The 19553-nt window shown below is 44.4% G+C and overlaps 1 protein-coding gene across 6 annotated transcripts in view; it reads left to right on the top strand.

Annotated features, from left to right (window-relative positions):
* Window positions 1-530: 530 nt before the first annotated feature.
* The window catches only part of Eva1c (eva-1 homolog C), an 88471-nt gene continuing 69448 nt past the window's right edge, over window positions 531-19553 (top strand). For 5 of the 6 annotated variants that reach the window (XM_021256162.2, XM_021256157.2, XM_021256160.2 and 2 more), the window contains exon 1: window positions 602-1151. In XM_021256162.2, coding sequence (XP_021111821.1) covers window positions 992-1151 — 160 coding nt within the window. In that variant the 5' untranslated portion in view covers window positions 602-991. Of the gene's footprint in view, window positions 1152-19553 lie in introns of all 6 variants that reach the window. The other variant, XM_004842284.4, reaches the window with a different exon arrangement.

The raw sequence follows: 19553 nt of genomic DNA, 5'->3' as shown, positions 1-19553 counted from the left end.
CCAAGAGCTTGTCCTCGGTTCCCGGAGCTCTTGGCCTTCGGGCTGGGCGTCCAAACGTGCGGCCCCCCGCGCGTAATCAAATGGTTCCTAAAGATGCTGTGGCCCATTTAAAAACAAAGCCCAATTATTAGCGCTCAGTGGCTGTTTCTGCCGGGCCAGTGTCAGATCCCCCAGCGCTGATGACAATCAGGGAGACTTAGTTGGATCTGTTTGGAGCCATCTGACCTGTCTGGAGACCACCCCACCTCTCGCCCCAGCTCGTTCTTTCCCTGGCTGCAGAGCGCAGGCAAATCGCCGGGCTCCGTCTCCCATTCCGTGAAATGGGGACTGCTGCGTGCTTGGTGACCGCGTGCAGAGCGGTGGGTTAGAGGCGGCAGTGCTGTTATCTATCCCGCGCCTCCTGAACCCTACCTTCCCGCCGCGCCTGCTCGGCCCCGGCCCGGAGCGCCCGGGCGGCACGCGCGTCGCTGGCTCCTAAGTGCGTCACGGGCATCGGCGCGCCGCTCAGCTGGCCAGGGCGAGGCTGGCTCGGGGCCAGCGCAGGCCGAGCCACAGGCGTGCGGGGCCGTCTCCCGGGCTGGGACCCGGGCGTGGAAGGCGCTCGAGTTGCGCAGAGCGGGAGCGCGGCTGGGGGCGCCCTCCGCCGGGACAGGCCCCGCGCCCGCGACAGCCTAGGGAGCTTCCCGGATCGCGAGGGCTACGCTCTCCCCACCGCTCACTCGCTCTTCCTGCGCTGCTGCCGCGGAGATTTCCTCCCCGGGAAACTACGCGGATCCTTCCCGGGGCTCCTCGCCCCGCCCCAGGTCTCCGCCCCCTCCCCTTTGCGGGGGATCCCGAGCTGGGCCGAGCTGGGGACCAGGTTCTAGTACCCTGGGCCCGAGGCGGCGGGGACTGCGGAGCCGCTGGCCACGGACCCTGCCCGCCATGTGACGCCGCCCTCCTCCCCGCGACCCCGCACGCTCCGGACCCGCGGCGCGCCGCGCCGAGCACCATGCTCCTGCCGGGACACGCGCGCCCGCCGTCAGCGTCCCAGCCCGCGCAGCATCCCGGCCTCCGCAGGCAGGTAGACCTGCCGGGGCAACTCCTGCGCCTCTTCTACTGCACGGTGCTGGTCTGCTCCAAAGAGATCGCAGCGCTTACGGACTTCTCCGGTAAGAGCGCCCGCCCTCACTGTGCGCCCCTGGAGAGCCCGAGGTGGGGGCAGCCCCCGAGGGGCACGGCGGGCGGGTTGGATTGAAGCTGAAGCAGGCGCCTAACCGGTTTTCCTGCCGGTGGGGAGCACTTGGCATATAAGTGGTTGCAAGTGGAGTGGGGTGGCGACAGGAGACTCCTGCTCAGGAGGAAGGGTGTGTAATGCATTCAGAGTTTCTCGCCTTGTGTTGACCTCGTCACTTTTCCTGCATGCAGCCACTCAGCCCCGATGCACGCAAGTTCCCCGGAGGCTCTGATGCCGCACCTGGCCCTGGAAGATACACTTGCTGTGGTCGAAGGAGTAGAGCTTAGTTTGCCTCCCACGTTGTAAGGGTGCGTCCCGGTCAGCCTCCTGGCTGCTCGTGTAAGGAGACGAGCCCAGGTCACTCGGGAAGGCCTAGAGGCAGAACGGGGCGGGCTGCTGGAGATGTGGTGAGAGACAGAACAGAGAAGATACTCAGGGGCCTGGCTGTACTGCCCGAAGATGCCAGGATCCCTCCCTATTTCTGATCCCAGTTTCCTTACACACACACACACACACACACACACACACACACACACACACACACACACACACACACACGGACCCCAACTGGGTAGCTCCAATCCAGTCTCCTTCAAAAGATCTTTGATAGTTTGGAGGCAGCAGGTGCGGCCTGGCAAAGTGAAAGAAGTTTCAGGTTGGTGATGGCTCTAGGAGCACATGCTATCAGTAGTAGCACTTGATTAAGGTAACACATGTCCTTGCCACACTGAGGACCCTGGGTGTCCACCTGGCAAAGCTGGAGGCTGCTACCCTTCCCCAGCCCAGCCCAGGAAGCAGCTCTGAGTCCAGTGCTCCTCCTTCCCCCGTAATCTTCTGCCAAGCTCAGGCTTTGCGTGGACCCTGGAGCAGGATCTGTTGCAGTAGAATCGAGGTAGATGGAGTCACTGCCCGGTCCTATTTATGCAATAGACGAGTACGTGGCCAAGAACACTGGCAAAGCAGAAGCTGAGTTGAGTTTCTGATTTACTTACAGAGAATGTCATTGTTAGCTGAGAGCCCTTAGGTCAGAGGTTCTTTGCTTTGAATATTTTATATCAAGGCAGTGTTCTTGCCTGGCAAAGGAAGCCAAGATATGCCTATTTGGCAAGCAAACCATGGCCCTTAAAATCAAGCCCCAGAGGATCAAAACTCAGCGGTAAATGTGCTGGGGAAAGGCATCAGGTTTTTCAAGTGCTATTAACTTTTTCTCCCCTCCTTTTTTTTCTTTTTCTTTCTCTAATAGAACTTTCTTGGCTGCTAGAAAAGCTCTGTATGTGCTGATTTAAGCTATAGCAAGCAATCCTGAGTTCTACCTCTGTCTCCTGCATATTGTAAAGCAAGAATGAAAAGCTGACATTGGTGACATCATTGCAACTGAACAAATATTGCTTCAGGCAAATTTTGATGTAACTATTGGATTGTTTTCACAGATTGTAGGTACTTCAAGTCCGTGTCTTTAGGGAAGTAGTTGCAATACTTACAACAGTTTAATAGGTTACTACCCAAGTCTAGAATTGCCCGTGTCTATGTGGCAACTGTATAACAGTGGATTTGAGCTATCAAACAGGGAGGTAACACCCTGAGGAAATGGATGTTTTGACAGTTCTTTTAAATAATAAAACTGATAAAAGCCTTTTCCTTCTGCTTTCCTTGCGAACCCCATTTCCAGGCTTTCAAGCTCCAGGAACCAGCAGCAGAGGGTGGTGTTGCCAGGTCTGTCCACAGCTGGGCTGCATTTTCCCTCTGCTGAGAGTAGCTCTCCATGACCTCAGGAAGTGTCAGGGATCTTTTGGGGGCACATGAAAAAACACAGAGTCCTTTCAAACCATAGTCACACTCAAGTTCAAACCCAGATTCTGTATAATGTGGGGTCGAGGACATGTTAGAAAAGTCTCAGGAAGACAGAAAGATGAAGACCTCCAAGTTTGACTAATTTGTCTGAAAACCTGAAGACCCTTTAGGGACCCCCAGCCATGTGATGAAAGCATGTAGAGAGAAATTCCTAAGTTCCAGATCTGTCAGCCTTAGCATCCAGTTGGATGTGTTGTTCGAAGCAGCGAATCCTGATTGTGTAATTCCCTGTGGCCTCAAAGCTCGATGCCTGTCTTCCTGGGGACACGCAGTCCTGTTCCTTTTTATGAACTTGGTGGAGTGTATAGAAATGGAACAGAGGCCTACACTGAGACAGCAGGCCCTCCCCCGCGGGAGCCTTACAACAATAGCCGAGGGCCAAAGAGCGTGTCTGACAATACAGACGCTTGCTTGTTTTCTAAATAAGGGAAACATCAAAACCAGTGGAGGATGGCGGGAACTTGGGACCCCTTCGCCCTGCGAAGGAGAAGGGAAGCTGTTGCATCCATGTAAAACACAGTGTCAGAATGCCAGCGGCTCCAGCCACAGCCTGTACAGTCTAGGGAAGCCCGGGAGATCAGCTGAGTACTTTGGGAAAGTTACTAAGCTTTCCTCTTGAGCCTTGGTCTGAGCCTGTCAGCTGGTGTTGTTTTCCTGGGTCGTTGATTTTTTTGCCCTGGGGATTCCAGCATCACATCTCTTAATAACCCAGAGGCTGCATGAAGTCCCCTCCTCCCCCTCCTGCTAATTACCTCCAGGCCTTCTGAGACACAGGCTCCCCAAACCCCCCCTTCTCTCTTCCCTGAAGATCTTGAGATGCTGCCAGGGGGCACTGGAAGGCTATCATCACCGCATTAAAAACGGATCCCAGGGAAGGCAAGAGCACTGCCTGCAAAATTAGTGCCTCTGATCCTTAAACCCGTCCTCAGATGTGCTTGGCTTCTATCCGTTTTCCTCTTTGGGATGCAGTTTTCTGTTCTTTTGACTGCATTCCCAGGTTGAAGATTTGGCCTGAAGTGTCCAAACTGATCAATGATTTTTTTTTTTTTTTAAAGAAAGCAAGTGGAAATCCAACAGCATCCCTGTTATCCTCTTTGTTCAGAAACCTAGGCGGGGGCTGGAGTGTGGCAGTGAGAGCTGAGAGGGGGGTGGGTCACCTTTTGGGGTCCCTGCCATAAGAAAGCTAGGTCTTCTCTTCCTTCCCTATTTCTTTCCTTTCTCTATTTTCTTTTGTTTCCTCAGAGAAGTTCAAAGTAGGGCTAAGGACGGAGAGAGGGAAGGAGAGGGTCGCAGCTGTTCTGCTTCTCACTTGCCTTCCTCGAGCACGCGCTCTCTCAACTTTGAACAAAGTAGTCCTGACCACGTAGATGTTGACTGGTTTGGTTTCATCCTGGTTTTAGCACAGTGTGGAGAGTGTGAGAAGCAGGAGGGAGAGGGCATGGGGACAAGGAAAGTGGAGATCTTTGTAAGACCTTCTTTGTCCCCAGACCTCAAAGAAAGGTCATTGTATGGTGGACGTGGTCCTCTGGCCCGGTGTTCTGGTCTCTGTCATCGGTAGCCCAAGCAAGCGCTAAGTAGTACATGGTACCGGACAGTACTCATTTTCTCAGGCGGCCATAACAAAGCACCACAGACTGGGTGGCCCAAACAACAGGAATTTATTTTCTCTTGGTTGTGGAGACTAGAAGCCTAAGATCAAGGCTTTGGCAGGGTTATTTCTGAGACCTCTTTCCTTGGCTTGTGCTGCTGTCTTCTCGCTGTGTCCTCACGTGGTCCTCTTGTGAGTGTGTGTCTGTGTCTTAATGTTTTCTTTTTTTTTGGTACCAGGGATCGAACTTGGGTCCTTGCGCTTGCGCAGCAGGTGGCGATTAATGTTTTCTTCTTATAAGAGCACCAGGCATATTGGAGCAGGGCCCGTATTAATGACCTCATTTTAACTTAATCACCTATTTAAAGACTGCACCTCCCAAGATGGTCACATTCTAACGTCCTAGAGCTTAGAACTTCAAATATGGATTTTGGCGGGACACAATTCACCTACGACAAACATCATTTACATCCCAATGAATAAACATGACCGGTAGCTCCTTATTTCACTAGCCAGGATTTCAGGATGTAGAAAGATGGTAATTCAGTGGATCTTAGGAGTTCCAGGTTGGGGCTAGCTCTTGATTCGAGTCCCAGCTGTCCATTTCCTATTTTGCCCGGGAAGCACATAGAGTGACTTGGAGAGACTAAAAAACTTGGGTGTTCAGTTGTACCCCAGGGCTTCTGATCTAACTCACCCGGGGAAGAGTCAGACATTGATGGCTTTTCTGAAGTTCTCCAGGCAATTCTGATGTGCAGCTAGAGCGGGGGACCCTACCCCGGTGTCCAGAGGGGAGGGCTGTTTTCCTGTACATCAGTTCATCCAGGGACACACAAGCGTGGTTGGCTGGGAGTCCCCTGCACACCCTCTCCCAAGACTCAGCACCAGGGAGACAAGGACTGTATTTTCCCAGCTTGTCTTCCCAACATCTCCCAGCACAAATATATGTGCATGCATGTACACACGCACACACACACACTGCATTTTATTATGCCTCAGCCAAATTCTTTTATTCAGGGGTAACCTTCCTTGTAAAACATTTTATGGAATGAAAAAGCAGCTCATAACTAAAGAAAAGCAAGCCAGATGTCTGAAAGAGGTTTCCAGCTGTCACAGAGGGAAGAGAGAGGAGGAGTGAGCGCCTGAAACTGCTTGTCTGTTTCCATGGAAAGTGACCACATTTGAGAAATGCCCTGCTGGCTCTTTCTGTAGCAGAGAAGAGGTGTTTCTGCTCTTGAGTGGTCCCGTTATTGATGGCCTGGTCTCCCAGGTGCTCTATGGGAAAGGGCAGCCTAGCAGCCGTTTCAGGGGAGAAACAGAAAGGAAGGAGCACAAATTAATTGAGCTCAGTGCTATTTGCTTTCACCCTCATAGCAACCCTGCGAGGCAAGTATTTAGTCTCATTTCCTGATGAGAATCAGCTCAGAGAGGGCAGCTAACTGTCCAAGACCACCCAGCGAGGCAGCAGAGCAGAGGAAGCCTCCAGCCCCAGGCTGGGGCTAGGGCAGGGGACTTGACCTTGGAGGGTGTATGGGAGCAAGACCAGAAAAAGGCACCACAGATTGAGTGCCTTTTCTGGGTAGCTCATGGGGTGACCTCTGCAGTTTGTGGTTCATCGAGGAAGCTGAAGCATCTTCCATCACTGTCCTTCCCCAGTGGGTACAGTTACAGGCCATATATAGAAAGAGTGTGTTGGAACTTCTGGCCTTGTCTATAGGCTACCCTCACTATGCGCTGGGGAGCAGTTCCAGGGCTCCTTTGGGCATCAAAATTCTCAGATGCTCATGTTTCTTATATAAAATGACCTGTTACCCGTATATAAGCTACCCAATCCCCCTGCATCCTTTAAGTCACCTCCAGATTATGCATGCTAGCTCATTTGACATAAATGTTATCTGTCTTAGTCACTTTCTCAATGCTGAGACAAAATACCCAACACCCACCACTTAAAGGAGAAGAGGTTTATTTTGGTTTGGCTTTTAGAGGAGTCAGTCTACAGGTGGCTGACTCCGAGGCAGAAAGGGCATGATGGTAATGTCTGGTGGAAGAAAGCTGCTCACATCATGGTGCTCAGGAAGCCAAGAGAGAGGGAGAAACAAGGACAAAGATATACCCTTTCAGGTAACGTCCCCAGTGGGCCACCTCCAACCAAACGGCATCTCCTAACAGCAAGTCGGCTATAGGACCCCATGACCCAGTCCCTTTCCCAAAGCCCACCTCTGAGCACATGAGGCTTTGGGGAACATTCTAGATGGAAACCATAGTGCTAGGTAAATTGTTATTATAATGTATCGCTTGGAGAATATTGACAAGAAAAAGGGCTATACATGTTCAGAAGAGGTCCCATTGAAACATACTTTGCAGTTGGTTGAATCCATGGATACAGAATCCAAGTAGATCAAGGATTAACTATATTTGTTGGTTCATCTTTAAAAAGTTAAGGTTTACTTATAACTGACATTTAAATCGATCATAGAACAGTATGTAATTTATAAGCAAACCTACATGAGAGATGTGCTCCCACATTATTTTCATGCATGGGGTCATGATTCTGAAAGCCTGGAGGTCAGTGCATGTCAGCTCAGCACTCCCATAATTTTTGGAAAGGCACCAGTTTGAGGGGAATGTGCGCTTTGAGAAGGCTGTCCCATCACCCGCTCCTTTGCCTGCCTTGTCTACTTCTCTCACCAGCCCCACAGCTGCCAGTAGAACTTAGGAGTCAGGGTTGGAACCCAGTACCAATCGAGTTTCGAAAGATCCAACACTCACTTTTCCAGCTAAGCATGGATTAAGAAGGGAGGGCAAGAACACTCTAAGTTTTACGAGACTCTGTCTCTCCTTTAAGGAGGTTGGTATGCTTGTATCTTTCTGTAAGGAAATAGCTTATCTTAGGAACATAAACCCTAGTCACCAGAATTTTAGTTCTAAAGGGAGATCTTAGATAGGAGAGGTGGCTGATGACATGACCCTCACCCTTTCTGTCTTAGGGGAGACAAGGAGCACCTTGTTCTGCCAGGCCTTCATTGGCCCCTGTGTGTTTACCATCTCCAGTTAAAACTCTGCCCCAGTACAGTAGGAGTCATCGGTGAGATAGAAATACTTTTGTTTTATGGGGCACCTAAATCGCTGTATGCCAGACACTATTCAAAGAACTTTGTGCTCATTAAATCATTTAATCTTCACTACTGTTATAAAAAACTGAAGAAACTGAGGCAAAGAGAGGTTATGTACCTGTTAAGGATTGGAGCCCAGGCAATTTTTCTAATACTAAGGAAAGAATAAATAAATTACAGGTAGTTTAAAGGAATGTTTTAATTTATTTAATTTATTTAAAAATAAATTTTATTTTATTTTATCCCATTCCCCCAGCAATGTTTTAATTTAGACATTGCTTTAGACTGTAATGTTTTCACTCAATTTACCAGAGCCAAATATTTCCTAGAATTTACAGATATTTCTCATCCCATGTCTGTCAAAGATAAAGCCTTCTAACCCCAAAGAATTTATAGACAAGGGGCTGTAATTATTCTGAAATTATTTTCCCCCAAAATACCCAGAACTATGGAATAAAATACAAAAAACATCCTTTAAATGCATACATGAATGATTAAATATGAGCAATATCCAGGGAGTAACAATGAAGAGAGAATATAGAACTTCAGAAGTTAGCAAGTGTCAACCCCATGGCTACACTGGGACGTTTGATGGTCTCAACAGCCAAGATTTAACAGGTGCATGGCACATTGAGACAAGGCACTAGACCAGAGAAAAGGGAGGAGTTGGAATAATGGTCTCTGCAAGCAAGCAGAGACCTACTTTGTACATTGTAGGGCTACACCTTCATAAAAAGGTGGATGAGCCTTTAGGAAGAAAGCCAAATCAGCATTTATGAAGAAAGATGATAAGGAAACTTGTCTCAGCTTGGGTTGAGGATTGGAGGGAAAAAGAATTTTCTCTTGAGAATGTGTAACCATATTACCTTTACTGAGAAACCCAAGCTGAGGAACTAATAAAGATGTTCCACAAAATAAACACAAAGAAGCTCCCTGCGTGAGAATGTCATCCACACAGGCTCCTCAAGATTCCTGGGATGAAACCCTGCAGATTATGAACACAAAATTCAAAATTACATTCAAAATACAAAATTACATTACAATGGTCAGCAAAAACAACAATAGAGCTCCTGTGAAGTAAAAGAATACCCAACATGAAAAAAGAACAAAAGCCTATCAAGAAAGGAGATATATTTGAAAAAAGTCTCAAATATATCTACTAATGTGAGAAATCTATTGACTGAAATTTAATACCTGATAGACAGTTAAAGAGCAGGTTAGATATAGCTGAACTGAGAAACAATGAGCTGGGAAATTTAGCTGGGGAAATTATCAAGGATGAAGCAACAGAGATAAAGACATGGAAAATATGGAAAAAATTGATAAAACTTGGAGAATGGAATAAAGGTTCAACATACACCAATTAACATTTCAGAAAGGCAGATTAGAGAAAATGAGGGAATGAAAATACATAGTGTTGGGTATCCTATAATTAATTTTCAAGAATTGATGAAAGATTCTGATTCAAGCATCCCAAGCAAGATAAATAATTTGTAGCTGTATCATATCAAAACTGTAAAATTCTACAGACAAAAATGAGAGTATTAAAAGCATTGGAGAAAAAAATATTTTTTGCAAAGTCTTTCCAAAACTAGCAATGGGAGCCAGAAGACAGAGAAATATTTCCAGGTTCTATGGGGAAAAAAATCCAAACAACTTGTCAGCCTAGAACTACACACATAGCTAAACTATTTACAGAGTGAATATAAAGATAAATTTACCACTAATAAATCTTTACTGAAAAAACTACTAAAGGATGTACTTACTGAAGAAGCATACTAAGTAGAGAAAGAATGCAGGAAATAGAAAGAAAAGCAATGATGAGCAAAGAAATGGTACAGCTTTTAATGTACTTTACCACGTTCCTTGCTTTGTCTTCATACTTAATGACATCTCTAACTTGAGAGACATGGTATCTCACATATTTTGTGGGTTTTGGCAGCTAAAATCATGATATACTTTCTTGACCCACTTGAGCTCTTCCATTGACTTATACCTTCCAGCCTGAGGCACCCAAGCTTCTTCCCCAGGGGGACCTCAGTTCCAGGATGACTGCCTATGATTAGTTCTGTTAGAAAAAACAGGAGACATTCTAAAGTGTCTTAGGTACCAACTGCTATTCTGGGTATGAAACAGGGCTTCTCCGAAGAGTCATTTCTGCCCTGGGAGAGCCTTAATTGGGTGGGTTCATGAACACACAAATAATAACAAAGGAGCTACTATTTAGTAAACAACAGATTGGCATGTCACAGACTCTAAAATAGTAAGCAAACCACAGATCTTTGGTCTGTGGGGTTAGTAGTAAGTCCATACAGCTGCCAGACAGCTCCACCTGAGTAGATTTTACATTTCCATATATACATTTCTGATTCATGTTCTCTCCAACACCCGTATCATGTGCTCACTCAAATCCCTAACATTGAGCCTCCCCACATTAACAAGTTAGAGGCTGAATTGATGCTTGCAGCTCATTTTTACCTGAGAGCCAAATTTTCCATGTATAGAAAACGAGGCAATAATAAAATTCAAAACTCAGGCCACTGAGCCTGAAATGTATGTTTGCGAACAGTCTGATTTCGTGTCTGCCTCAGATGTCCCATGAATACAAATGGCCTCATTTGGGGTTGGAGGAGCAGGGAGGAAGAAATCTAAGAATGATCTTCAAAATAAATCTTTAATTCGGATGAGTATAATAGAGTGTAATCCCATTTCAAGTCTGTCAGCATTCCTTTGATGATTACAAATGAGCCCCCTTTCCCTGGCAATGTGGGGAAATAATCTGGATAAAATAACCCTTTTTGTCTGCAAGGGCCCACACGATACTTGCTCGTGACAGCTTTCAGAGTAGTGTTTCAGAGTCTGAGAAGCCCACACTATGCTACCAAGTCATCTCCTTTTCTTTCTCTTGACTTAGAAGATTTTTCTTTCTTTTCATGTTTGGCGGCCTCCGAAATTCTCAGGCTTAGAAATCATAAATCGTTGTCCAGTCCTGAGCAACAAGAGAGACTCAGGTCATTGAGCCTTTTTCAATTTCTGCCTGTTGGAAAGGAGACAGGTGGAAATGAGAATGCGTGATCTTATCTGGAAAGCCAATTTGTACAGCTTTTGAGGGATCTGCTTCAAGGAATGCACACAAATTTACAATCCATTTCCATTAAAAATAAAAAAGGTATACTGCACCCATATTTAGGTTCACATGCTTCTGTTTGTCTATTTCCTTGTAAAATGAAGGGACATTTATTTTTAAACATCCTTTTCAATTTTCAGAGACTTGAATGATGAAACACTCCTTCTAAAGCAAACTGTGAAATTTTTTGCAGACAGGTCTGACTAGGTGCGGTGTCTTGGGTTCCTCCACCCCCAAGGGAGGGGGTCTCTAAGACCCTAATGCTGCAGGTGCCACTCTGTGGAATTACAGATCTTGTGAGCTGAACAGATCTTGTATTCTTGCCTGTTCTGCCTCTTTCAACCTCAAGGTTCAAGTTCAAAGATTCTTTTCTTCCGATTTCCTGTTTTTTCTCTTTGAAGTTGAGGGCCCTGGGGTTATTTTTAAATAGTGTTATGGCTCTTTAAAGCCATAAACAGCACTTTGGGGCAAAAGGTCTCTCTTCATTGTGGACTTCTGTGTGTCTTTCTGGCTATTCAAGGAAGATTATTTGGATTTGACAACATTCACTGTAAATGCCATATGATTTCTACAGTGGTTGACTAACTTTACTCAATGAAAATTTAGCTTTTCTGAAAGTTTAGTCAAAACCAGTGATTCTTAATCCAGGCTCCCTCAGGAATATTTGGCAATGTCTGGAGGCAATTTTATTTGTCACAGCTTTGGTGGTGGTGTTGCTGGAATCTAGTAGGACCAGGACAGCTTGCATTTCCTTAGCAGTCCCTGAGCTAAGGTTGAGGAACCCCAGAGGACTTGTCCTTACTTTTGCAACCTGAAGAAAGTAGACTGTTTTAAAGGCAGAGTTGAGTGAGAAGTCCTGTGATACAACTCTGTGGCTCTTGTCCTCAAGCCCAACTTGCCTTCTGCAGCTCAAGAGACATTTATGCTCCAGTTCTCTTAAGGCAAGAAGTGAAATCCAGCTTCTATGGAGCTTCTCCATGCTCTCTGGCCCAGGAAGGTTTGTTTTGAAGCGTGTGTGTGTGTGTGTGTGTGTGTGTGTGTGTGTGTGTGTGTGTGTGTGTTACTGGGGATTGAGCCCAGGGCCTTTGCACTGACCTACATCTTCCACCCTTTGTAATTTTTTTTTCATTTGGAGAAACAGCCTTGCTAAGTTGCGCAGGCTGGGCTTAAAATTGCCATCCTCCGTTATTCAGGCATTTCCTTCCTCTTTCCCCCAAAGAACTTGCCTATGCGTTTGGTCCTCTGTTCTTCCTAATTTCAAGCTGGACTATTTGTTATCATTAATGCCAAAATAAAACACTGCTCTGTGGAGTAGTGTTCAAGTTCAGGCTTGAAGGTGTCCAAGTCCCACAAGTCAGGATGCATTTGTGACACATCTCAATCATTTTGAGATCTCAGTAAAAAAGTGACAAGAGGCAGGGGCAATTTTGTTTCAATTTTAAAAAGGCAGAGAAGTTGGGTGTGGTGACCCATTGTAATCCCAGCACTCGGAGGGTTGAGGCAGAAGGATCTCAAGTTCAATCTTCGCCTGGGCAATTTAGCAGACTTAGCAAGACCCTGTCTCAAATAAAAATTTAAAAAGAGCTGCGGATGTAGCTCAGAGCAAAGGCCCTGGGTTCCATTCTCAGTACAGAGTAGGTTGGAGGGAAGAGGGGGAAGTCACGGCAACTGTACCGAGACCTTCTTTCCCTTGGTGTCTCTTCTCCCTTTCCCTGGACTCATTCTTCCAGCCCCTTTATGCACATCCCACCTGCCTCTGCACACGTATGTGCAGGCTGCCCTAGCACACTCACAGGTATCCGCTACTTCTGTGCAAAAGTGTATGCTCTGTGCTGCACGCTGTCCACTTATCAGGCACATTTAGACCTCATGTGGCTATGGGGCTGAGCACAGTGGTAGCGTCACCTTGAGCAGAAGGAGAGTTAGTTCCACATTCTTCTGAAAAGAGAGCCACCACCTCATCTCAGAGGCCACAAGACCTCGGGACAGCTCCCCTTACAGACCGTGCTCCCTTTTATAGGCAAGTCACAACTCTACTCAAAATATTTCTTTCCTTTTGCCAAACACAGAAAATATAGTATTGTTTCCAAGAGAGGGAGGGGCACCAGCAGGAATGGATGTGCAGTATTTGTACAGCATCATGACTCAGTCCATCTGAATTTCCAAGCATTTTAAGAGCTTTGTTCAAAAAAAAAAAAAAGAGGTCTATTGTGTAGCTCTTGGCTCTGAAGAAAATAAAATAGCAGGCCTGTCAGAACTCTGTTTCAGACTTAATTTTCAAGTGGGTGATGTAAGAATGCTGTCCAACGGGATGGCTTTGCTCATTTCCTCCTCTCTGCTCATTTTGCTACTGTAGGACCTCAGTTTTCAGAATCAGCTCATCGTAAGACAGCAAAGTATCTGTTCTCTTGACACTGTCTTTATGAAAAGTTACCATGTTCTTAAGCAAAGGTTAGGGTGCTGTTTTTGTGACTTCCAGCAATACAAGTAAAAAGGTACTGATTCTGTGTGCAATATATATACACTTTTTCATTGGTATGCACAGGGGGTTGATTCCAAGAACCCCCTCAGATCCCAAAATCCTCAAATGCTCAAGTCCTTTGTATAGCATATTTGCTTAGAACCTACACATCCTCCTGTACACTTTAAATTATCTCTAAATTATTCCTAATGCTGAACATGCTATGTAAACAGTTGGTATAATGTATTGTTTTGGGATAAATAACATGAAAAAGAGTATGTGCATATTCAACACAGACACAGTTTTACTCCATAATGTTGGTTGAATCCATGGACTCTAGGGATATAGGAGACCATATATATATATATATATTTTTTTTTTTTTCAGAGCATCATGTTGTAAGAAGCTACTACTCATTTTCTCAATATGGTTTTGAAAATGCAGGCCTAGAAACATTATTGATTTTCCCCAATGCCTCACCCAAGCAGTATGTACTTACCTCTGGGTATAGATATCAGAAAAACTTCAGTATGAAGATGCTCTTTCCTCATTTTCTTCCCCAGATGTTGAACAGTGAACAGTGATTTTTCTCACCACATATGTTTTATGTAGAGTACACATTTGGCTCTCCTCCTCTCTGTCTATTCTTCTTAATAAAGATTATATAATAGATTTATAAAAGAAAGAAAGAAAGAGAGCATCATACTCAAGCCCTGAATTCCTCTGGACCACAAATAGATGATAGGTTCTGGGCGTTGTCAATCAACTGTCCATGCGATGGGGTAACCTTCTGCTCAAACCACACATTTGGGTCCTACTTCTAATGTCACCCATCCTCAGCAAAACAACCTGTTTCCTTCTTCCTGGTTTCTAGAAAGTTCCACCGAAGCCTCTTTATTTTTTCATATTAGGAAATCTGACACGGAAACCCTGTATACAGCATAGATTACACCAGGCATGCTCCAGGATAAAACCAGACTGTGAACAAGGTCAATCTCTGGAAATAGACATGGATAAACCCACGTGGCTGTCTGCACCCTGGGTCATTTACTGTGAGGAAGCCCTGATGAAGGATAATTTCTGAGTTCACTGCTCCTATGTGTGGAGCTAAAACATGAGCCAGGGATCTTCATCATTAGAAGATAGTCAATGATGACTGACAAACCCCGAACTACAATCTTCTATGGAACCTTCTGGAACGAGACTCATTATTGCCAATGAATCTTGAAATTCTCCTCTGTGCCATTTATCTTCATTACTTTCATACTTTCTGTGGGAAGGTAAATTATTAGGTAGGGATTAGGCAGTCTGATGTATTAATTGAGAGCTTTACTGTAAAGAATGTCAAATGTTTGTGACTCAGTCTCACAGACTGGCTTAAAATTGCCGAGTTGGAAGTTAGGTTGTAAATTAGTGTAATTATCATTATTAGTACTCAAGCAAGCTGTAGAAGCAGACATTTTCTGACAGTACCTGCATTTCAATGAGAATTTGCAGGAATTACAGAAGAATCCCCGGGGAATTCTGCAGAGTATTCAGGGCCCAGGGCTGGTTCCATTGCACACTAAATCCTTCCTGGACTTTAATAAAATTATCATCAAGAAAATAAGTCACCAAAGGACAACGTGCAGACTTTAGCACCGAGCTGCCTAATAGAAATATAATAAAATCTACATTTGTACTATTAAATATGCCAGTAGCCACATAGAGAAAGTAAAAGAAAGAGGTGAAATGAGCTTCCATAGTAAATTTTATTCAACCCAGTGTATCAAAATGCTATTATTTCAACATTAATCAATATAAAAATCTATTAATGTGATATTTTATGTCTTTTTTTTCTGAAGATTTGGGAAGGCTTGTGAAGACTTGGGAATCCAGTGAGTATTTTACACTTACGGCACATCTCAGTTCGGATCAGCCTCGCCTCACGTGCTCAGAGGCCGAGTGTGGCCAGTGGCCACCCTTCTGGGCAGTGTAGCCTGGGAGAAATCTAGGGCAGGGCATTGGATGAGGCTGGGATCAGGGTGAAGCCTCGGGCCTGGTGTGGCACCTTTTGGTGAGGGCACCTTTTCCGCTGAGCTGGACCCTATGGCTTAAGTATGGCCTGTCTCCTCCAAAAGGCAGGTTGAAATTTAATTCTCATTATGAGATATTAAGACATGGGACCAAAAGGGACCTTTAAGAGGTGATTATCTGCACTCATGAATGGATTAATGGATTACAGGGTTATTTTGGGAGTGAGTCTGCTGTAACCAGTTTGGTTAGGTCTCTTGTGGGACACTTGTCTTTCACCATGTGATGTCCCTGTGCTGGCACGGGACACTGCCAGCAAGAAGGCATCACCAGATGCAGGCCTTCAACCTTGGACCAGAACTACAAGCCAAATAAGCCTCTTTTCTTTACAAGAACCCAGTCTGTGGTGTTGCATTGTGAGCAATTCAGATGAAGACACTGAGTAAGGCCTGCCTCATGGAAGACCAGTAGTGGGTGCCTCAGTTTATCCACAGGAGCTTGGCCTCCCTGCTTGTCTCCCTGTGACTTAGAGGACAGTCGCTGTCCACCTGCCTTCTGCATCCCCTTTCCCAAAAACACTCCCAGACTTTAGTACTTGTGAAGGAAGAGGACTACAGGGAGCCAGTGTAACTATAGCAGGACCTGCCCATGGTTCCAGAAATCAGGCAGCCATACTCACTCCTACTTTGTATCACCAACCTGCCCCCAGGGTCAACTCTTGAATGTGGGACTCAGGAAGTCCCCAGCCTAGAATTCTCTCACCGATAATATCAACCATGGAACTGGCTGCTCATTATTCTTCTGGGCTCACTCTAGATTTATCTTGTGTTCACATATACCATGTGTTTCAAATACACTGACATCTGGGCTTCATGGAAGCGAATTAGATCTGAATCTCTGGGCTGGGCCCTGGGGCCTGGGCCCTGATATTTTCTAAAAGTTCCTGAGTTGATTCTAATGTACAGCCAACACTGAGACCCGCTGGAAAGCACTGCACATTCTTAAATCTATTTATTTATTCAATGTTCAATATATATTGCTATTTTTCCAGACACAGAAAAATTGCAAAAATAGTACAAAGACATCCTTTATACCCTTCAGTCAAAGTCCCTAATACTACCATTTTACCACACTTGCCTTATTCTTTTTTTCTAAATTATAGACAAGATCTCCATCATACCAAATATCCCTATGTGGGCCTTAAGAACACAGATAGACTCTTACATAATCAAGATAGTGATCACAGTCAGGAAATTAACCCTGCTACAATCATATTTTCTAATCTACAGCTCTTGGTCAGATTTCACCAGTTGCAACAAAAATGTTAAGTTGTCCTTCAGTATCAGAGGGGCACATGTTCCAGGACACCCTGTGGAACCTGGTCCCTGTATAAAATGGAGTAGTGTTCACATTTAACTTACGAACATCCTCTTGTTTGTTTTAAACCATCTCTAGATGACTTATACCACTGAATACAATGTAAATTCTACATAAATAGTGGTTTCACTGTACCATTTAGGGACTAATGACAAGAAGAAAAGTGTAGATATATTCAGTACAGATGCAGTTTTCCCCTGGAAATGGTTTTGATCTGTGGTTGGTTAAATCCATGGATATAGAACCCATAGATGTGGATGGCTGACTGTACTTTAGAGTAAAAGAACATCCCAGATCACAATTTATTTTCACTTGTTGTTCATCTGAAGGTTCCCATTAACCTGGAGCAGTTCCTCACTCTTTTTTTTTTTTAACCTGTATATCCTTTTATTGGTACATTTTAGGTATACAATATAATGACATTCATCATTGGAAATTTGCACCTTTACATAATCTCTCGGTTCTTCTTTTTCCCCCTTCCCCTGGCCTCCCTTCAACCCCTCCATCCCTCCCTATTTACAAAGACTTTGATTCCATTTTTTCATTTTCTCATATTAATTCAATTCCCTTCTTTCCTTTCTCCTACCCCTCCGACTTCCCCTTTCCCTTTGCCCCTTTTCTTCCTATTTCACATTATCTATTATACCTTTTAGTACTTATTTACACTTTCAGTTTCTCACACTAGAGGAACTATTCTGTATTTACACATATTTATTTCACTTAAGAGTATCACCTCAGTGTGCATCCATTTAGCTATAAATGTCTCTAATTTCTCATTTTTGATGGCTGAGTGGTACTCCATTTTATAAAAAAAACCACATTTTCTTTATCCAGTCTCCAGTTGATGGGCATTTGGGCTGTTTCCAAGTTTTAGCTATTACACACTGTGCTGCTATGAACATGGGTGTACATATATCACTGTGGTACGATTCTTTTAATTCTTTGGGGAAGATCCCCAGCAGGAGAATAGCTGGGTCAAATGGGACTTCCAGTCCTAGTTCTTTGAGGTATCTCCATACTGATTTCCACAGTGCTTGCACCAGTCTACGCTCCCACCAGCAGTAGAGCAGGGTTCCTCTTTCCCCACAGCCCCACCAGCACTTGTTATTGGTTGATTTCATGATAGCAGCCATTCTTTCTGGTGTGAGGTGGAATCTCAGTGTTGTTTTCATTTGCATCTCTCGAATGACCAGTGATGTTGAACATTTTTTCGTATGTTTATTTGCCATTACTACTTCTTTGTCCGAGAAATGTCTGTTCATTTCAGATGCCCATTTTCAGATTGGGTCTTTAAATTTGGGAGGTCTGATCTTTTTAAATTCTTTATAGATTCGAGATAGTAGACCTTTGTCTGAGGCACTGCTGATGAAAATTTTTTCCCACATTATGGGTTGTCTCTTCACTCTTTGGTGGTTTCTCTTGCTGTGCAGAAGCTTTTAGTAAGAAGAGATCCCACTTGTTGATTGTTTGTGCTAGTTCACAGGCAACTGAGGTTTTGTTCATAAAATCTTTTCCTACACCACTGTCTTCAAGAGTTCTACCTAACCTCTGTTCCAGCTGGTTCAGCATTTCTGTTTTAATATTTAGATCTTTAATCCATTTCGATTTTAGTTGAGTACGTGGTGAGAGATATAGGTCTAGTTTTAATCTTTGGCAAAGTGATACCCAATTTTTCCAGCACCGTTTATTAAAGAGGCTATCTTTCCTCCAGTGAGGGTAGTTGGCTCCTTTGCTGAAGATGAGGTAGCTGAGTGAGTCTGGAGTTGTTTCTGCATCTTCTAATCTTTTCCACTGGTCCTCAGGTCTGTATCTTTCCCAGTACCATGCTGTTTTTAATCACAGTAGCTTTGTAGTATAGTTTCAAGTTGGGGATTGTGATACCCCCTACCTTGTCTTTATTGCCTAGTATTGCTTTTGCTATTCTAGGTCTCTTCTTATTCCAAATGAATTTTTGGATTGATGTTTCCAGGTCTGTAAAGTATGCTGCTGGGATTTCAATTGGGATTGCATTGAATTTATATAGCAGTTTTGGAAGTATGGCCATTTTCGCTATATTGATTCTTCCTACTCAGGAGCAAGGGATGTCTTTCCATTTTCTGATAATCATCTTCAATCTCTCTTTTCAGAGTGCTATAGTTTTCAGAGAAGAGGTCTTTGATTTCTTTGGTTAGGTTGATTCCTAGGTATTTCAATTTTTTGGATGCTACTGTGAAAGGAATGGATTGCCCTGTTTCTCTCTCAGTGAGTCTGTTTTTTGTGTACAGAAAAGCTGTTGATTTTTGTGTGTTGACCTTGTATCCAATATTGGCTGTTGGTTTTTCATAGATGGCTTCGATCAGTTTGAGGTAGAGACTATCCCAATTTTTTGTAGGGTTTTTATCATAAATATGTGTTGAATTTTGTCAAATGCTTTTTCTGCATCTATTGAGATGATCATATGGTTTTTGTCCTTGGCTCTATTAATATACTGTATTACATTGATTGATTTCTGTATTTGAACCATTCCTGCATCCCTGGGATGAATCCCACATGGTCAGGGTGTATGATCTTCTTGATGATCTTCTGCATTCTATTTGCCAGTGTCTTAGTAAGGATTTTTGCATCTATGTTCATTAGTGAAATTGGCCTATAGTTCTCTTTTTTGGTTGGGTCTTTCTCTGCTTTGGGGATCAAGGTGATGCTTGATTCCAGGAATGAATTGAGGAGTATTGCTTCCCTTTTAATTTCATTGAAGAGTTTAAACAGTAGTGGCAGTAGTTCCTCTGTAAATGTCTTGCAGAATTCAGCAGTGAAGCCATCAGGACCCG

The sequence above is a fragment of the Heterocephalus glaber genome, unplaced genomic scaffold (assembly GCF_053883595.1).
Source record: "Heterocephalus glaber isolate CG9 unplaced genomic scaffold, H.glaber_assembly_v1.0 deba00000122, whole genome shotgun sequence".
Lineage (NCBI taxonomy): Eukaryota > Metazoa > Chordata > Mammalia > Rodentia > Bathyergidae > Heterocephalus > Heterocephalus glaber.
The sequence above is the reverse complement of the archived record's forward strand: the minus strand, read 5'-3'. Positions and strand labels throughout refer to the sequence as shown.